Below are 21,776 nucleotides of genomic sequence, written 5' to 3' on the forward strand. Positions count from 1 at the left end.
AATGGTACAGCCACTTTGGAAAGCAGTTTGGCAGTTTCTTATAAAACTAAACAAACCCCTAGTATACAATCCTGCAATCATGCTCCTTGGTATTTATCCAAAGGTGTTGCAAACTTAGGTCCACACAAAAACCTGCACATGGATGTTTATAGCAGCTTTATTCATAGCTGTCAAAATTGTAAGTAACCAAGATGTTCTCCAGAAGGGGAATGGATAAAGAAAGAGGTACATCCAGACAATGGAATATTATTCAGCTCTAAAAACAAATGAGTTTATTAAGTAATGAAAATACATGGAGAAACCTTAAATGCATGTCACTAAGTGAAAGAAGTCAATTTGAAATATCTACATACTGTATGACTGCAACTATAGATATTCTGGAATATGTAAAACTATGGAGACGATAAAAAATTAGTGGTTGCCAGGGGTTAGAGATGGGACGAGGAATAAATGGGCAGAGAACAGAGGACTTTTGGAGGCAGAAAAAAAATGTACTATATAAGTCAATAATGATGATACATGCCATTATACATGTGTCCAACCCATAGAATACATAACACTAAGAGTGTATTATAATATAAACTATAGACTTTGGGTAATCACTATATGTCAATGTAAGTTCATCAACTTTAACAAAACTACCACTCTGTTGGGGAATGTTTGTAATGGGAGAGGCTATAAATGGGTAGAGGCTGGGAGTATATTAGAAATCTCTATACCTATTATTTAATATTGATGAATAATTTAAACTGCTCTAAAATAAAATAAAGTCTTATTTTAAAAAAATGAACTAAAAGGTATCAAGAAAATGATAAAAGGCATACAAGACCACATGAACTAGAAGTAGATAAGTTTAGAAATGCAATGATGGGACTCAGAAAAGAACCAGAATTTTAAAACTCATTTTAGAAATAAATGCTAAACTGGAAGGAGCATGATGAACAGAACAGAAAATGCCCTAAGAGAAAAAGATGAAATAGATATTTTAAAAATTAAAAAGAAATAAAGTCATTAGAAAAGGAACTAATAATACACTATGATAACACTAGTATCTATTCAACATTTATTTTAAATATATATCTCCAACCTAAAAACAAAAAAACTGAAACAAATTTTAACTTTATTAAATATGCTTGCAGTTGATAGTAGTTTATGTATAGCAATTCTGAACTATTTTGTGTCTATTAGAATTAAGCTAATGAGTAAAATTATTGATAATGTTGGCAACCAAAATTCACATGGTAGAAGAAGGAAAGTACAATGTAGAATGAAGAAAGGCAGTGCAGAACCACCTGTGTTGGATTAGCATTAAAGGTATCAACATGAATTCATGATATAAAAAATAAACCATTTTATATCCAGTCTGCCAAAATGGCCTAGGAACCATGACACTCTATTAGCAATGAACACATCCAATTCCTAGATACTGGTCTCCAAACACAATTCCCTACTAAAAAGACTAGGGCTCTTAAGAAAATATTATGGGAAGAAAAATAAGAAGAACACAGAATTTGGGATATGTTAAACAACAGAGCTTGACATTTGCAAATTTCCACACACAGTTTCATTTCTCTACAACTAACCACAAATATCCAACACATAACAGCTGTCTGTCATTGGATACATATCCTAACCTCTCAACCAAGTTTAAATTCTTAATGCTTCATCTATAAAATAGAAAATACAGGACAAATTTAAAAGCTCTGCTGTATTAAATGATATAAAGTGGGTTGAAGTATGTAATATAGTACTTTACATATACTACACATTCATTGTTTCCCACTTTTTCCATTATTTTATCTTTTTTACATCCCCCTGATGCAGCCAATAATCCTCCCTATTAGCTCAATATAGCTGCCCTTACTTAGATTTAATAGGCTTCCAACCTGATCATAACATTTCATTCTAAGAATAAAAAGGTACCTACCTCCCTGAGACTTCTGGGGAAGATGATGAAGTAAGAGGATCCTACATTCACCTCATCCCATGCACACCAAGAAAACACCCGTATTAATATAAATAACCAAGAAAACAACCTAAAGATTGGCAGAACAAACTCTCTACAGCTAAATGTAGAGAAGTGGCTACATAGAAGAGGATAGGAAAGGAACAGATGCGCTTGGGAGCCAAACTGACATGGAGGGCAATATAAGCGAGGGAGGGATGTCACCATTTCCCTTCCCCACTCCACACTCTAGATACAGGGACACTTGTGAGAACCAGTACAGCCTGAACACTTTCCACCTAGCTTCCTAACAGTGTGCTCTGCCCCGGCACTCTTCTGCAGACCCACCCCTGAAGGAATTTTCTGAGGTGGCTGTAGGTCCCCGCCCAAAGCAGACTAGCTGGGACCTTGCTAATACTGCATATTTCACCCCCACACTCTCCTGCAGACCCTCTATATCCAACACACCCTTGGCAAGAGTACTCAAAGCAGTGCCACAACTGTGGCAAGCAAACCTGACAGGGGTCAGCACTACCTTAAAGTGACTCTTGCCTCAGGGAGAGGGGAAGAAAACCACACACACCAGTTCGACTACATCCTCAGCAGTGGGCTGGGGGCAAACATCTGGTCTGACTGCAGGCTCCACTCACCAATGGAAGCTTCTCAGGGGACAACACAGGGAAAGTGCCCTGCAGTTCAGTGCTCCCACAGCTCTGGCAAATCCCTGGTCTGACTCAACTCAAGCCCAAGATGGCCTCAGACTGGCCCAGACAATATAGGGACCAAATCCTGCCCCAAACAGGCAAACAGAGCCTTTGCAGATAACTGAACTGAAGGCAAATGAGGGTCAGACACAACAGTAGGGTGCATACAACATGCATAGAAGACATTCAGGAAGTGCCAAGTTCTAGTGAACAGGGCACATTGCACTGGAGGGTACTATAGGACCTCTTCTTCATAAAGCCTCTACTTTCAAAAGCAGATGTGGCTGACTTTCCTAACACATAGAAATAGACACAGAGGATTAGAGGAAATGAGGAGATAATGGAATATGACCTAAATGAAAGAACAGGACAAATCACAGAAGAAGAGCTAAATGAAACAGAGATAAGCAATATTCTTAATAGAGAATTTAAAGTAATGGTCATAAAAGATACTCACTGAACTTGAGAAAAGAGTGGAGGACCTCAGTGAGACCCTCAACAAAGAGATAGAAAACAAACAAACAAAAAAAGAACTAATCAGAAATGAAGAACTCAGTAACTAAAGTTAAAAATACACTGCATGGAATAAATACTAGACTAGGGGAAGCAGAAGAAAGGATCAGCAACTTGGAGGACAGAGTAATGGAAAGCCAACAAGCTGAACAGGAGAGAGGGAAAAATAACAAAAAATGAAAATAAATTAAGGGAATTCAGCAACACCAACAAGTATAATAACGTTCACATTATAGGGATCCCAGAAGGAGAAGATAAAGAAAAGGGGGTAGAAAATTTATTTGAAGAAATAGCTCTAAACTTCCCAAATCTGGAGAAGGAAACAGAAATCCACATCCAGGAGGCACAGAGAGCCCCCAACAAAATCAACGTAAAGAGGCTCACATATTGTAATTAATGTGGCAAAAAGTAGCAATAAAGACAGAATTTTAAAAGTAGCGGGCGCCTGGGTGGCTCAGTTGGTTAAGCGACTGCCTTCGGCTCAGGTCATGATTCTGGAGTCCCGGGATCGAGTCCCGCATCGGGCTCCCTGCTCAGCGGGGAGTCTGCTTCTCCCTCTGACCCTCCCCCCTCTGACCCTCCCCCCTCTCACGTGCGCTCTCTCTCATTCTCTCTCTCAAATAAATAAATAAAATCTTTAAAAAAAAAAAAAAGTAGCAAGAGAAAAAAAAATAGTTACATACAAGGGAAATCCCATAAGGCTATTAGCTGACTTTTTCAGCAAAAATTTTGCCAGAATAGAGTCGCATGAAAGAAAAAAAAATCTGCAACAACGAATACTCTATCCAGGAAGGCTATCATTCAAAATAGAAAGAGAGATAAAGAGTATCTCAGGCAAACAAAAGTTAAAGAAATTCATCACCACAAAGCAGACTTATATGAAATGTTAAAGGGGACTCTTTGAGTGGAAAGGAAAGACCATAAGCAGGAGTAAGAAAAGTAGGAAGCACAAAAGCAATAAAATTAACTCCATCTATAAAAATCAGTCAAGGGGGTGCCTGGGTGGCTCAGTTGGTTAAGTGACTGCCTTCGGCTCAGGTCATGATCCTGGAGTCCCGGGATTGAGTCCCACATCGGGCTCCCTGCTCAGCAGGGAGTCTGCTTCTCCCTCTGACCCTCTTCCCTTTCGTGCTCTCTATCTCTCATTCTCTCTCTCTCAAATAAATAAATAAAATCTTAAAAAAAAATCAGTCAAGGGGTTCACAAAATAAAAGGATATAAAGTAAGACAACATATACGTTAAAAGTTGGAGTGGGCACCTGGGTGGCTCAGTCGTTAAGTGGCTGCCTTCAGCTCAGGTCATGATCCCAGGGTCCTGGGTTCGAGCCCCGCATTGGGCTCCCTGCTCTGCAGGAAGTCTGCTTCTCCCTCTTCCACTCCCCTACTTGTGTTCCCTCTCTCACTGTGTCTCTCTCTGTCAAATAAATAAATAAAATCTTTAAAAAAAAAAGTTGGAGTGGGGAGGAGCAAAAAAGTCCTTTTATTTTTTTTTAAAAGACTTTATTTATTTATTTGGCAGAGAGAGAGAGAGAGAATACCAGTAGGCAGAGAGGCAGGCAGAGGGAGAGGGAGAAGCAGGCTCTCCACTGAGCAGGGAGCCCAATGCGGGACTCGATCCCAGAACCCTGGGATCATGACCGAGCTGAAAGCAGCCACTTAACTGACTGAGCCACCCAAGCACCCCAAATTTAGTCCTTTTAGAATGGGTTCAAACTTAAGTAACCATCAACTTAACATACCCTGCTATATGCATAAGATGTTATATATAAACCTAATGGTAACTACAAATCAAAAACTGGTAATAGATATGCAAACAATAAAGAGAAAGGAATACAGGTATATCACTAAGAAAGCCAACCAAGATAAGAGAGCAAGAGAAGAAAGGAACAGAGAAGAACTACAAAAACAACAGTGTAACAAGTAACAGAATGACAATAAGTACATACCTATCAAAAATTACTTTGAATGTAAATGGACTAAATACTCCAATCAAAAGACACAGGGCGACAGAATGGATAAAAAAGACCCATCCATATGTTCACATCTATATAATTTTGGACCTATAGACACAGGCAGATTAGAAGTTAAGGGATGGAAAAGGATCCATTAGGTATTTAGGTTTATATGTAACATCCATTCACGATAAAAACCCTCAACAAAGTAGGTTTAGAGAGAATATACCTCAACATAATAAATGCCATAAAAGAAAAACCCACAGCTAACATTATACTGAATGGTGATAAACTGACAGATTTCCTAAGATCAGGAACAAGGCAAGGATGCCACTCTCACCACTTTAATTCAACATAGTACTGGAAGTCCTAGCCACAGTAATCAAAGAAGAAAACTAAATAAAAGCCCTCTGAATTGGTAAGAAAGAGGTAAAACTTTCACTACTCACAGATAACATGGTATTATATATAGAAAACCCTAAAGGACACCAAAAATTAGATTAAAGACTACTAGAACTGATGAATAAATTCAGTAAGGATGCAGGATACAAAATCAATATACAGAAATCCACTGCATTCTATACACTAATAATGCAGTATAGAATGAGAAATTAAGAAAACAATACCACTTACAATTGCACCAAAAATAATAATATATCCAGCAATAAACTTAAGGAGGTAAAAGACCAATATTCTGAAAACTATAAAATGCTGTCAAAAGAAATTGAAGATGATACAAACAAATGGAAAGATAATCCATACCCACGGATTAGGGGAACAAATATTGTTAAAATGTCCATACTACCCAAAGTAATTTATGGATTTAATGCAATCCCTATCAAAATATCAACAGCATTTTTCACAGAACTAAAACAAACAACCCTAAATTTTGTATGGAACCACAGAAGACCCCAAATAGCCAGAGCAATCTTGAAAAAGAAAATAATGGAAGAATCACAGTCTCAGATTTCAAGATACACTACAAAGTTGTACTAATCAAAACAGTATAGTACTGACACAGAAATAAACACAGGGATCAATGGAATAGAATAGAGGTCTCAGAAATAAGCCCACAATTATATCGTCAATTAATTTTCAACAAAGCTGTAAAGGATATGCAATGGGAAAAAGACAGCCTCTTCAACAAATGGTGCTGGGAAAATTGGACAGATACATGTAAAAGAATGAAACTGGACCACTTTCTTACACCAGACACAAAAATAAACTGAAAACTAAAGACCTAAATGTAAGACCTACAACCATAAAAATCTTAGAAGAGAGTATAGGCAGCAATATCTCTAACACTGGCCTTAGCAACATTTTTCTCAATCTGTCTCCTGAGGCAAGGGAAACAAAAGCAAAAAATAAACTCTTGGGACTTCATCAAAATAAAAATCTTCTACACAGCAAAGGAAACCATCAACAAAACTAAAAGACAATCTGCTGAATGGGAGAAAGTATTTGCAAGTGACATATCCAGTAAAGGTTCATTATCCAAAATATCTAAAGAACTTATAAAATTCAACACCCAAAAAACAAGTAATCCAATTAAAAATGGGCAGAAGATATGAACAGATATTTCTCCAAAGAAGACATACAGATGGCCAACAGACACATGAAAAGATGCTCAACATCACTTATCATCAGGAAAATGCAAATCAAAACTACAATGAAATATCACCTCAAACCTATCAGAATGGCTAAAATCAAAAACACAAGAAACAAATGTTGGTGAAGATGTGGAGAAAAAAAAACCCTCATGCACTGTTGGTGGGAATGTAAACTAGTGCAGCCACTATGGAAAACAGCTTGGAGGTTCCTCAAAAAATTAAAATTAGAATTACTATGTGATCCAGTAATCGCACTACTGGGTATTTACCCAAAGAGTACAAAACCACTAATCTGAAAAGATGTATGCACCCCTAGCCAAATTATGAAAGCAACCCAAGTGTCTACTGATAAATGAATGGATAAAGTAAAAGTGGTGTGTGTATACACCACACACACACACACACACACACACATAATTACTCAGCCATAAAAAAGAACGAAATCTTGCCATCTACAACAACATGGATGGATCTAGAAGGCATAATGCTAAGTGAAATAAGTCAGTCAGAGAAAGACAAATACCATATGATTTCACTGGTATGTAGAATTTAAGAAACAAAACAAATTAAAAAAGAGAAAAGTCAAGAAACAGACTCTTAACTATAGAGAACAAACTGATGGTTACCAGAGGGGAGTTGCGCGGATGGGTGAAATAAGTGAAGGGGATTAAGAGTACACTTATGATAAGCAATGAGTAATTTGCAGAATGGTTGAAACACTGTGTTGTGCACCTGAAACTGACTTAACACTGTTAATTATAATTAATTATAATTATAATTAACAATGTTAATTATACTGGAATTAAGATTTTTTTAAAAATCAAAAAGTGTACCTCCCTTGCACTGTTTCATCTATATTAGAAGTACCATTACTTAAAAAAATAATAGCAGTAAGCATAACAGTTTTCTAAATTTAGGCAATATATGATATTTCAAGTCTGTATATAAAATTTCAAGCAGTTTAAGTGAACAATTTTCAAGCATGGTGCAAAGTATTTGGGTGTGGGGAGATACTTCTCATGGTCAAACAGACATATGAGAGAACTAATCATTTGTACTTTTAGGTTGGGGGAATCCATAGACACTCTCAGAGCAGCTTTATATGTTGCCCAGTTCCTTTCTGTTTTCACTTTTCCATAGATGAATCCAGACATACTTTTCTGATTCTAGCTTCCACAATTTATTTATGTATTTATTAACTGAGCAAACTATGTTTTGAGCACCTAACATGTGTCAAGCACTCTGTTACATACTAGGGATAGAGAATGTACAGTACATCTGGAGATAGAGATAATTATACAGACAACTGTAATACAGCATGGTGTAAGTGCTCATGATAATGACAGTATGTTACGAACAATGTAGGGGCAAATATCCCAGCCATTTGTCCTAAGCAAACTGGGAGCAATTGGAGGATTTTAAGTTGTTGAATAAAATTAGATTTATATTTTTGAAAGATTACTATGTGTATGCTGTTGCAAATGTAATTAGAAGGGAACAAGAATCAAAAAAGAAAAAAAAAAGAGTATGTTTCCCATGGAGTCAAATAATGCAGACAGAACGAGTTATAACAATAATAATGATATTTAAAATATAGCAGCTAATTAAGAATATGCTATGCTTTATATTCATGATTTTAATTCCCACAAGCAAAGAGTGAAGTAAGTCCTGCTTTTAGCCCCTGCTCTTTACCATTCAACATATGAGGAAAGTCCGGCTCAGAGCAGTTAAGTAATGGGTCTAATGGAACAGCATTTTAAAGAAAAAAATAAATCAGTCTGCCTTGAACCACTGTAATCAATTATTATTACTGATGTCTCTTTCCACAAAGCTCATTCAAATTCTGCTCACTCATGCTAAATTTTCAGAAATTATTTCCAAGCATAAGGTTCTTATCTCATGTTACACGAATATTAAAGGAAATCTTGATTCTAAGAGAGAAAAACTCAATCTCAAGGGCATAAACTAAAGACAAGTCCCTTTAATTAGATGTTTATTTCATGTAAATACATACTAAATTTAAATGGAACATATGAGATAGAAATAATATTTTAAATAAATATACACCTGTCCAGTAACTGCCTGAAAATTTCCCACATCTTTTATTCCAAATCATTTTATGTGCCCTAACTTGTGAGCCCACTCTCTCTCTTGCACTTTGACCTTGGTTAGAAAAGCAAATGGGACCTCTTCCTCAGAAGTTGCGGTACTATGTTATGGTCAGTTTTACTACTTGCCCTCTTAGTTATTTCTCTTTATCAGGGCTATTGCAATCTGTGATTTAGCACAGGCAGGCTAATGCAAGAGAACATTTTCTAGGCCTAACCACAGAATGTTGAATATCATTTCAGTGAAACTTCCTAATCTTGCTTTCTCAGAGAATGCCCATTGCCCAACTCTAGATCTATTTAATCTTACCTATATTTCAGGGCCAAATCTCATTTCTGTCTTCTGAACTCTGCCATTTAGCAGTGGAGAATATACTATATGAGAATATTCATTTATTTTTTTCATGTTTGATGTTTGGCACAACTAATACAAATAAGTTGATGGCAGAGTATCCTACCTTATCTCCCCAATTACAGTGTTGAGAGATTCTTTCAAGAAAAGTTTTCTCTATTTGCAAATGCCAGGCATTGGAAAGGAATACAGGAAACAAAGAGCGAGGAAAAGACAACTAACCAAAGGATAAGTAGATTGATGTGGTAGCAGATATTTCAGCAAAATTATCTTCACATCCCCCCAAAATATGTAATCTTCACATACTTCATGATTCATATTTCTATTGTATCCCATTATATAGTATACAGCTTATATTTCTATTACATCCCATTATATGAGAGAAATTCAATGTTTTCACTGATATATTTAAGCTTAATAAAAGAAAACTATCTGCATTAAACAATGATTAGTAAGATATTTATTGATTAGCTATTTATATGGTGAATTTAAAATAAAAAATAAAAGTATTGATTTAAATTATGCTAAATATTAGAATATTGCCATAGAGTATGTGGTATTTTCCTTAAAACTAGTTTAAATAGTCTATAAAATACCATTTTGATAGAGAATACAAAAATGTATATTATTGGAAATTTGCCTTTTCATCCCTGATTTTCTTATCTATTTTTAATATTCAAATAGTAAAGAAAAGAAAACATACCTCATGTTTTTCCGAACTAAGAAACCACGTATCCATCTTTGAACTATCAAAACTGGTGAATTATGAGCCAGAATTTCATTAATTTTTGAAATAATATGCTTGATATTATAAATTTCATCATCATAGGTTGATCCCTGTATAAATAAAATATATTTAATATTTATATTTCATGAAAGTATTTCCAAGGGACAATTTTAAATTGCTAGTATAATAATATAAACTATTAAAATGTTCACAAGTGTCTTGTAGGCATAATAGTTAAATAATAAATACATTTTCATCTCTATTTCATTAGATCATAATATCAAGAATTAGTAGCACAAAATAATTTGTTTTCTACACAAAATGCAAGACCCATGATGATAAATTTCTTCATTCTAGATTCTTTTCCCAATCTGATACCATAAATATAAAATTTTGACCATAATCATGCTGATCTTTAAAAGGTGGTGGCATGAATAGGTATCCAATGAAACTCTAAAAGTATTCTGTGGTTTTCCATAGGAAACTGACATATGTTGGATTCACAGAATAATTTACAGTAGTTCAAAATTTTGTTGCAGCTTAACTAGAATGTTGGACACTTTTATTAGGATACATCTCATTCCCATGGAGAGAAATATTCTATAGTGCCTTTAAAGAAATTATATCTAAGATCTGTTCCTTTGCAAAATTTTAGATTTGGGATCATAGACTCCCTACATCCCACTGATCATTTGACTGGTTAGAAATAAAGCTACTTTACTTATGTATTGAATGTAAGGATTATACATTAAAAACCTAAAATTTATATTGTTTGTAAGGCACCCACCCTGAAAATTACCAACTCCTATCACTTCATGTCCCCTTTTTGGCCTATACCCTCAATCAGCTATGTAGTGCCAGGAAAAAAAAAAATCACAAAGCCTTGCAAATTAGTGCTACTTTAGATTTATATTTACAAACATTCATTTCTAATTAGCAAATGCTTTATTGGCCCTGGCTTGCTTCCATTTCCAACAGGAGCTATTGCAAGTATTCAGTACTGTTCTCAATACTCTTTAAGCCTTTTCCCTAGAACTCCCTAAACATCTCTTCACAGAGCAAATAGGGCCATAATGTCTGAACTCCATCAACTAACTCTCCTCCAATCCCTAAATTTAACTATATTCCCATTTAACTATATTCCTATCTATTCTGAGTAGAAATGCCTTCTATTCAATCTTAAAACAAGAAATATTTCCCTTCCTGTCCAAGATAGGCACTCCATTGCTGTTAAGTCCCATCTCTCTCTGTTTCACTATTATCTTCTACTGTCACTATCCCTTTACCCATTAAAATAATGTAGGCTTTACCATCTTTAAAATGCACCCATATAAACAATCACACTTATCCCAACCCTCCATCCTTTGTATTTAACTTTCATTAAGAGCCTAAATTCTTGAGATAGAATTCCATATTTGCTATCCCTACCTTCTTTCCTACATCTCAATCCACTGGATTTTACCCCTACCAAAGTATCTGATAATTTTACATTGGATATTCCTCCTTCAAATACTTCCCTTGGCTTCCATAAACCACTCCTCCTAGTTTTCCCCTAACTCCTGTTTCCTTCTGGTCTTTTTAAATACCTATTCATACCCTGCCTAATGTCACAATGAAAGGATTTTCTCTATTCGTCTCTTCTCAATTTGAACACACTCTCCAGATGATTGTACCTAATTCATAGCTTCAATATTTACCTATGTGCTGATGATTCCCAGATTTCTAGCTTTAGGCCTGAACTCTCTCTATTGAGCTAACGAACAATATGATCAAACTGATACCCAGTTAAATTCAGCTTTCCCAAACATGAATCTCCTTTCTTAAACTGCTTTCTCATATGCTCTTAGTAAATGGTACTAGTGCCCATAGATAATTAACTCAGAAGTCCTGGAACCATCCTAAGCTCTTTTTTCTTATGCTTCTTTATACCCAAATGTTGCTAGATCATCCCAGTATCTGTCTGACTTCTCCATTTTCTTCTAATCTCTGCCATTGCTTTATTGCATGTCTTTATCACTTTCTTAACTTGCTAAAAATGTCCTGATATCTGATATAATCCCCATTCCCCCCACTTCCTTTGAATCATAATATGCACTATTGCTAGAGTGAACTTTCCAAAATGCAAATCAGATCATATGGCATCCCTACTTCATATATTTCATGGACACATCACTAAAAGATCAATTACACATTTCTTGACTTGGAACATAAAATTCTTGATCTAGTCCCTTTTTACCTCAATCTCATCTCCCTTCTCCCTACATAAGCTACTTTCCACAATGGCAATATCCAGCCACTTATACCCCTGAAAATTGGCTGATAATCAAACCTCAATGCTTTTTACAGATACCATTCCAGTTTCTTGACTGCCTTTCTCAATTATTTATCTCACTATCTTAGTCTTTTGGAGATTCAACTCTTTTCTCCAAGAAGCCTTTCTTGACATTGATTTGAGTTCAATATCCTATAATATTATCCTTTGCAGCACTCATTTGTCATACTTGACAATCCTGAGTTTTACCTGAGATCTCTGATCCTAGAAAACAGGAAAGGTTAAGAAATCTCCTCACCCCTTCCTTTCAGAAAATGGTATACTCCAAAGAAGCACCCTTCCTCCATATTACTCAGATATTACCCATCAATGCCCCTCTAGTTTACCTATGACAAGGACCTGACACAGACTCTCTAAATTCCCATTGGCCTTTTAATGAATAAACTGCTTTGTCCCCACTGATCGGAACAAAATGCTTGTTAACCAAATTTTGGTTAAGATCCTCTCCTTCCCCTAGGCCCCTGAACTTTGGCCCACCTTCAGCCTGAGCTACCATATAACTCCTTAATGGCCCCTCCTGAGATAGGCAACTGCCAAGATAAAACATTCCCTGATCTATGGTCAGATCATGCCACTCCGCTTCATCCTACTTACCCACACCAGTTCTTTCCAGTCTTATTTACTCTTCCCAGGGAAAAAAACCTTTTTTGACTAACCTTAATGATGTCTGAAAATTGCTGATCAATTAGAGCATCCCCCCTATTGCAATGGCCCTTTTCTCTCCCTTGCAATAATCCTTTTGAATAAAGTCTCTCCTAAGTCTTCATTTGTCTTTTATTTGACAAGTTTATGCTATGACACAATTATTGGTCTATCTTTCCCACTTGCAACATAAACTCACTAAGTTTAACAAATCTTTCTTTATCCTGCATCTCTAGGACTAAGTAAACTACAGGTCTGTAACTGGCATTCAATTATTAGTTGACTATTAAATCACTAAGTAATGGTATCTTATACATTGTGATATTTGGTCTCCAAGTTTGATTTGGCATTGTCAACCTATTTTTGTAATTCAACTCTTACTTGGCTGCAGTAACATCATACTCCTAATTTTTCTACCTTTTAAATTTTTATTTATGTCTCCAGCATCATATTCTAAACTGTAACACTAAATTACTTCTTGTCAATTGATTGTGCCAAGCTCTAGCACTACCTCTGTGCCTTTGCAAATGCTTTTCACTCGGCCTCACCTGCTCTACAGTTGCCAACACCTCAATTTGCCTAATGATTTATATTAAAAAATCTCATCTGAAGTATACTTTGTTTTTTCCTTCTATGACCAGAAAGCTGAACTTCAAAGTTTTTTAAAGAAAATATATGTAGTTCTTTCACAGATTTTGTTCCATACTAAGATCCATGACATTTGAAAAAAAATTATTCCTTTGGTTATTATTTCTCCTTAATTTGCTTTATTTTCTCTACTAAAATTCCTATTCATGTATACTAGATATCCTGGAACTCACCTCCATGTTTTATATTTTTTTCTCATCATTTTCATGTATATATTCTCAATTTGTTAAAGCCATTCTCTCAATGGCCACCCTTCTCATATTGAGTTTTCTATTACATTTTCAACTACTCTGGTTAAGTTATGTGGCTGAGACTGAGGTCCTTTCTGAAGTTCCTGATTGCCCTTTCACAAAGGAGTCCTGCCTCATACCAGTGTGTTTATTCATTGTTACCGTGCCTGTACTAGGGTTTGTTTAAAAAAAACCCCACAAACCCAAGATAGTCACTTATGCGAGGCCAAGTCACCGAACTGGGGCTTAATACCTAACCTATAGTTTCAACCTCCACCAGAAATGTAGACTTAACCAGTCAGAAATTTTCTGGTCAGCACCAATGAGGTAATCTGTCACATGGGCCTTCTTCTCTTCCAGAGAAAGATGAGGTACTCTTTAATAAGACCCCCTGCCTGCTCTTCTACCTATGGAAAGTGAACTTGCCTGGAACAATCCTTTCTTTCTTTTTGCTAATAACTTGTAACTTTCTTCTCATTCACTGGACAGGGTCTTTTACAGAGAGATAAAAGTTTTTAATTTTGATGAAGTTCAGTTTCTTTTTTTTCCTTTTAAAGATTATGCTTTTGGTGTCAGGCCTAAGAATGTTTTTCCTACCCCTACATCCCCAAAATCTCCTTTATTTTTTCTTTCTAAAAGTTTTATAGTTTTAAGTTGTATATTTAACTCCCTGATCCATTTTGAGTTAATTTTTGTATGGGGTGTGAAACTTAGGTTGAACCTCATTTGTGTGTGGGTGTATAGATACCCAATTACTCCAGCAACATTTATGGAAAAGGCTATATTTTCTCCATCAAATTACTTTAACCTTTGTCAAAATTCAATTGAAGATATTGTGTGAACGTATTTTTAGGTTTTCTGACCTGTTCCATTGATCTATGCCTCACCAATACCACACAGTCTTGATTACTGTAGCCATATAAATATCAAAATCAGGTAAACGGATTCCTATCACTTTACTGTTTTTTCAAAGTTGTTTTAGTCATTCAAATTCCTTTACCTTTCCATAAAAAGTTTAGAGTGCTCTTGTTTATACCTACAGAAAATTCCACAAGATTTTGATAGGAATTGCATTAACCCTGTATATCAATTGGGGGAGAATTGAAATACTATGCTGAATATTCTAATTCATGAATATGCTATGTCTTTCCAATTATTTAGATCTTTGATTTTTTTATCAGTGTTTTATAGTATTCAACATACAAGTTCTATACAAGTATTGTTAGACATACCTAAGTATTTCATCTTTTTGAGTGATTATAAATGATAGTATATTAATTTTGGGTCCATGGGTAGTATATAGAAATGTGATTGATTTTTGCATGTTTACCTAACATACTGTGGCCTTACTAAGCTCACTTTTTACTTCTAAGAGATTTTTTGGTGGATTCTTTGGGATTACCTACATAGGTCATCATTTCATCTGCAGATAGTTTTATTTCTTCTTTTTCATCTGTATGTCTTTTATTTCTTTTTTTCATCTTACTGCACTAGCTAGACTTTTCAGCATTATGTTGACAGGAGAAGAAATAATGCGCACTCTTGCTTCATTCCCTCTCTTGGGGAGAAAATATTCAGTCTTTCACCAATAAGCCTAATGTTAACTGTTAGGTTTTATTTGATGTTCTTTGTAAACAAGAGGAAGTTCTCTATACCTATTTTTGAGGTGTTTTGTTTTGTTTTGTTTTGATCATGAATGGATGTTGAACTTGGCCAAATGCTTTTTCTCCATTAAGTGATAGATGATATTTGATATATTTTTTCTTTAGCCTTTTGATATGGTAAAATGCATTAAGTGATTTTCAAATATTGAGCAAGCTTTGTATCCCTGGAATAAGCACCATTTGCTCATGGTATATTGTTATTTTCATATACTGCTGAATTCTATTTGTTAACATTTTGTTCAAGATTTTTATGCTTATATTCATGAGGGATACTGGTCTGTTTTCTTTTTTGGTACGGTCTTTGGTTCTGGTATCAAGGTACTATTAACTTTATAAAATGGTGAAGTGTTCCTTTTTATTTTCTAGAAGAAACAAAATTTTATATGTTTGGGAGAATTCTTTAATGCAACTATCTGGGACTGAACATTTCTTTTTTTGAGTTTAAAGCTATAAACTCAATTTCCTTCATAAAGGACTATTCAAAAATTATCTATTTCATATTGGATGAGTTTTGTCATTGTTGTTTTTGCATGAAATGGTCCATTCATCTAAACTGTTGTTTATGTGTAGTTTTTGTAGTATTCTCTTTTGATGTCTACAAGGTCTGTAGTGATATCCCATTTTGTTCCTGACATTGGTAATTTGTGTCTTCTCTCTTTTCTTCTCCATCAGTCTTGCTAGAGGTTTGTCAATTTTATTGATCTTTTTGAAGAACGAGATCTGTTTTACTAATTTTCTCATTTTTTGTTTGTTTTTCATTTCACTGACATCTGCTCCTATCTTTATCATTTCCTTCTTTCTGCTTACTTTGGGTTTATTTTGCTCTTGTTTTTCTAGGTTCTTGAGAGGGGAATCTCAGACTGTTGATTTGAGGATTTTTGTCTGTTCCTATATATGCATTTCTTTTTAAAGATTTTTTATTTATTTGAGAGGGAGAATGAGATAGAGAGAGAGAGCATGAGAGGGGGGATGATCTGAAGGAGAAGCAGACTCACTGCTGAGCAGGGAGCCCGATGCAGAACTCTATCCCGGGACTCCAGGATCATGACCTGAGCTGAAGGCAGCTGCTTAACCAACTGAGCCACCCAGGCGCCCCCCTATATATGCATTTAATACTAAAAATTTCCCTCTCAGCATTGCTTTAGCTGTGTCCCACAAATTTTGGTATCTTGTATTTTAATTTTAATTAATTTTTTCACTTGATACTACATCTTTGATCTATGGATTTATTAGAAGGGTATTGCTTAGTTTTCAAGTGTTTGGGGATTTTCCTCTTATTTTTCTGTAATCAGAGAACACACCCTATATAATCCAAATTATTTTAAATTTGTTGAGGTTTGTCCTATGAAACAGGAAATGACCTACATGATTGAACATTTGAAATGAATGTCTATTCTGCTGTTGCTGGTGGAGTGTTCTATAAATGTCAGTTAGATTTTGTTGGTTGATAGTGTTATAGAGTTTTTTCAATATATAGTAGTTGTAATTATTGAGAGGAATTTTGATGTCTCCAAACATAATCATGTATTTATCTATTTCTCATTTCAGTTTTATCAATTTTTGCTTCACATATTTTGTAGTTCTATTGTTTGGGGCATTCACATTTAAGATTACTACGTCTTTAGTGGTTTGAACCTTTTATTATTATATGTCCCTCCCTCCCTATGATAATTTTCTTTACTCTGAAGTTTACTTTATCTGATGTTAAGATAGCCAATCAGTCCTGTTTTCCTTTGATTAGTTTTGGTATGATAAATCTTTGTCCATCCTTTTATTTTCAACATGCTTATATCATTGTATTTGAAGTTTCATGTAGACAACATACACTTGAGTCATATTTTAAATCCATTTGTCCAATATCTTTCAATTGGTACATTTGGGCCATTTAAGTTTAATATAAATTTTAATGTAATTACTGATAAAATAGGACTTAAGTCTGCCATTTTATATTGTTTTCTGTTTGCTTTCTCTGCTTTTCATCTGTTTTCTTATTCTTACTTTCCTACTAAAGAATTTGAGAACTCCATTTATATTTATCTATAGTGTTTTTTGTGCACTTTTTTTTTAGAATTCTCATACACACACACACACTCATAGCCAAAAGATGTTACCAATGTACTTACTCAAATTAAGTGTAGAAGCCTTACCTTTCTTTACAGCTCTTTTTAAGAATTTTCTTAAGTATTTCTTATACATATATTTAGAACATCAGTGTTATGATTTATAAGATATATTATTTGCCAATATTTTCTCCAATTTTGTCAGTTGCCTGTCATTTTGTCGATAAGTTTCCTTTGCTGTGCAGAAGCTGTTTAGTTTAGGTCTGTTAATATTTGCTTTATATATTTAAGTGCTTCTAGGCCAAATGCATATTTACAAATGCATATCCTCTTTTTGGATTGACCCCTTTATCATTGTAATAACCTTCTTTGTCTCTTATTACAGCCTTTGACTTAAAGTTTATTTCGTGTAAATACAGCTACCCCTGCTTTCTTTGGGTTTCTATTTGCATGGATTATCTGTTTCCATTGCCTGGAGTATCTGTTCTTTTTATTTTTCAGTATATTTTCTCTGTTGTTCACATTAATTGATTTCTATTATTCTATCTTCCCTTTTCCATCACTCTTTAATCTTCCCCCTCTATTCTGCTGTTAAGTTCATCCACTGAGCTTATTTTGGTTATTGTATTTTTGATTTCTCAAATTACCATGTTTCTTTTTATCTATTACATTGTTGAAGCTTTCTATTTGTATGTTTCAAGTATTTTTTATAATTGATCATTGAAGCATTTTAATGATAGCTGCTTAAAAAATTTATCAGAAAATTTTAAACAATGCAAGCATCTCAGGATTAGCATCTATTGACTGTCTCTTTTCATTCAGTTTAAGATCTTCCTATTTCTTTGTATGTTGAGTGACTACTGATTGAAACATAGACATTTTTGTATTATGTTCTAAAACTTTTAATCTCATTTAAACCTTGCTTTAGCTGGCTTTCTCTGATATTGCTCCAGCAGGGGAAATGGAGGTCACTATCTTCTTACTTCCAGGGAGAGGTAGAAGTCCAGATTCACCACCATTCAAGCCTCTATTAACCTCCAGCTGGGGGTGGGCTTCTCACCAGTTCTTCATAGAAGTGGGAGTTTCCACTTTCATGTGGTCTTCATTGACATGGCTATGAGGATAGCCTTCTGAAACAGTGAAAGTCCTGATCTTAGGCTTCCTGTGACACCATCCCAATGGGTATTGCATTGACTCATTAAAGCTTCATGAGGATGGAAAGTCTAGGCTCTCCACTCAGCCTCTGCTGGCATGGGTGGAAGTGGAACCAAAATGTTTTCTATGGTTTTGACTGGAGTAGAGTGGTTATTGTCTGAAAGTTAACTGTCTTAATAGACTGAATCTTTCTTGGTTGTTTAGATGGAGAGAGTAGGCATTTTGGTTAATAGACTGAATCTTTCTTGGTTGTTTAGATGGAGAGAGTAGGCATTTTGGTATTTTGTTTGTTTGGTTGCATCCTTTGGCTTTTAGGTTACTGACTTCTTTTAGCTTTAATTTTAGGATATATATAAAAAACAAACAAACAAAAACAGCAAAACAGGGAATTCTTTCACCACTGTGTCACTGCTCAGATTCTGATTGTCCTAGCCAGTCAGCCTCCGCTCTTTACCATTCAGTCTTTTAATGTTTGTTTCATATATAATGTTGAAGGAATTTATATAAGATATAATATATACAGGCATACCTTGTTATATTATACTTTGCTTTATTGCACTTTACAAATACTGCATTTTTTTTAACAAATTAAAGATTGTGGTAATCTTGCAATAAGCAAGTGTATTGGTGTCATTTTTCCCCACACCACATTTTGGTAATTCTCACCAGATTTCAAACTTTTTCATTATTATATTTGTTATGGTGATCTGTGATCAGTGATTACAACTCACTGTAAACTCAGATGATGGTTAGCATTTTTTAGCAGTAATGTATTTCATTAAGGTTTCATACACTTTTTATGCATAATAGTACAGTATTATTACACATTTAACAGATTACAGTATAAACTTCTATATGCACTGGAAAAGAAAAAAAAATATTTGACTTGCTTTAGTATATTTGCTTTATTGCATTGGTCTGACATGAAAACTGCAATATCTCCAAGGTATGCCTGTAGTATTATGTAATGCATTATATCATAAATAATAACTATATAACACATATAGTGTCCAAGGAACTGAATTATACTTTGCAAGAGAAACACATGTACTCTATCTTCCTAGAAGTGGAAGCCTATATGCTTATTTTTATTGATTTTTATTTTTTATTATGTTATGTTAATCACCATACATTATATCATTAGTTTTTGATGTAGTGTTCCATGATTCATTGTTTGCATATAACACCCAGTGCTCCATTCAATACATGCCCTCTTTAATACCCATCACCAGGCTAACCCATCTCCCTACCCCCCTCCCCTCTAGAACCCTGTTTGTTATATGCTTATTTTTTAACAAAATAGTTTATTGAGACAAATATGTTCTCCCTGTACTGTAATATTTTCTATTTAGTCTTAAATTTCCAAAAATATTCATATGTTTTTGTATAATACCATTTTGTATATTAATGTTCAAAACTTTCTTTATTGTAGCTATTATTTTTTCCATCAATTGAAAGGTTCCTATTTATGCCATTTAACATTTTCTGTGATAAATTCTACATTAAGACTAATGTTAAGTCTTTTGCTTTATTCTACTTAATATATATTTGCTTAGCTTTTCATTTTATTTTTCTGTATTACCTTAATTTTTGGACTTGTCTTGCAAATAGCCATCTTGATTTTGGTTTTTACACTTATAATACATTTATAATTATTTATACTTACTTATAATATCACATTCATAAATGTAAATATATAGAAATTTTTACAAATATAGTTTTGACACATAATTTTTGTATGTCATATAGGCTATATTTTCTTATCTTTTTTATTTTAAAAAGCAAAAATGTAAATTTTACAAACATATAATATGCCTTACCTATTAAGTCAAGCATAAATTCACTTTCAAATATCTACTCGGTTGTTATATTTATGCATTTTTATTTTTGTTTTGATACTTACCTTGGAATTAAGAAAAAAGTGGATACTAAATGTTTGATCTAAAAATCTCTACCTTGGGGGAGGAGCTAAGATAGTGGAATAGCAGGAAGAACCTAGGCTTGCCTCTCCCTCAAACACAGCTAGATAAATATCAAATCATTCTGTATACACAAGAAATCTATTGGGCACTGACAGAACAAACTGCACAACAACAGGGAGAGAAGAGGCCACAATATGGAAGGTAGGAGGTACAGAGACGTGGTTTGGGGGGAGAAAGGGAATGTGGGTGTTGTGGAGGGGAGGGAGTCCTGTCACAGAGAGATGCAAGAGAGAGAGAGGAGCGCACAGGGAATCACACAAGGAAAACACTTTCCCAAAGCCATTGATGGGGCAACAAGAAGGGCTGATTTTCATGAGTTTTTACAAACAGCAGGTCTCAAAGACTGGAGTTTTAGAGGTCTGTGGCATAGTCAGTGTGGAGCCCTGAGGGTACTGCAGTGCTCCTGTGGAAGAAGGAGGGCAGGTAGCCTGGGAGCAGACTGTGCAATCTGAGCATCCCCTGCGACACACTGGGAGAGAGAGCACCCCTTCTCGGAGTGCATCTGAGGGAGGTGGCATTGCTTCTCCGGTGACAAAGGAGCCAGCAGGTGCCATTTCCCTTGCCTGCACCTCAGCTTATACACAGAGACACCTGCTGAGGGTGGCTAACCTGGACACTGGCTCTTTGCTGTCCTTTACTCCAAACTCCATGCCCATGCACTTTGGTGGGACTGCCCTTCTGGGACAAACCTGCATCAGTCCCAGCGTAACAAGATCCTTCCCCAGAGGATCAGCACAGGTCCCCATCAAGCCAGGTCCCTAAAGTTTGGAGTTTTAAAACTCAGCTGGCCTGGCTGGGATAGAGCCCAAAGTGCACTGTATGCTGAGCAGGCAGGCAGCCAGGACACAGACAGGGTGAAGGTAGCAATCTGAGAGACACCTGGGATGCAAGTGGGGAGACTGTCTGCTCTTCTGGGAAGGCTTTCTGGAGAGTAGCAGGTACAACCTCCCCTCTACAGGGACTAAGAAGCTGGCTGGCCCCATTTCCCTCACCCCACTCTTCAGCATAAACTAATTTCAGTAAGCAGCATGGTGCCTACACTGGTAGCCTAAACTCCTTTACAGCAAACCCCACCCCCTTGTGCTTTACTGGTGCTGCATTTCTTGGACAGGTGTGCCTGAAAACCAGAGCAACAGGCCCATCCTCCAGAAG

General features: G+C 35.4%; 1 protein-coding gene across 2 annotated transcripts in view; it reads right to left on the bottom strand.

The window, feature by feature from the left end:
- LRRIQ3 (leucine rich repeats and IQ motif containing 3) overlaps positions 1 to 21,776 on the bottom strand; it is a 203,237-nt gene that overhangs the window by 139,872 nt on the left and 41,589 nt on the right. For both annotated transcript variants that reach the window (XM_027606968.2, XM_027606977.1), the window contains exon 4: positions 9,888 to 10,021. In XM_027606968.2, the coding sequence (XP_027462769.1) occupies positions 9,888 to 10,021 (134 nt within the window). The remainder of the gene's footprint in view (positions 1 to 9,887; positions 10,022 to 21,776) is intronic.

This window comes from Zalophus californianus, chromosome 4, assembly GCF_009762305.2.
Source record: "Zalophus californianus isolate mZalCal1 chromosome 4, mZalCal1.pri.v2, whole genome shotgun sequence".
In the NCBI taxonomy this organism is placed as follows: Eukaryota; Metazoa; Chordata; class Mammalia; order Carnivora; family Otariidae; genus Zalophus; species Zalophus californianus.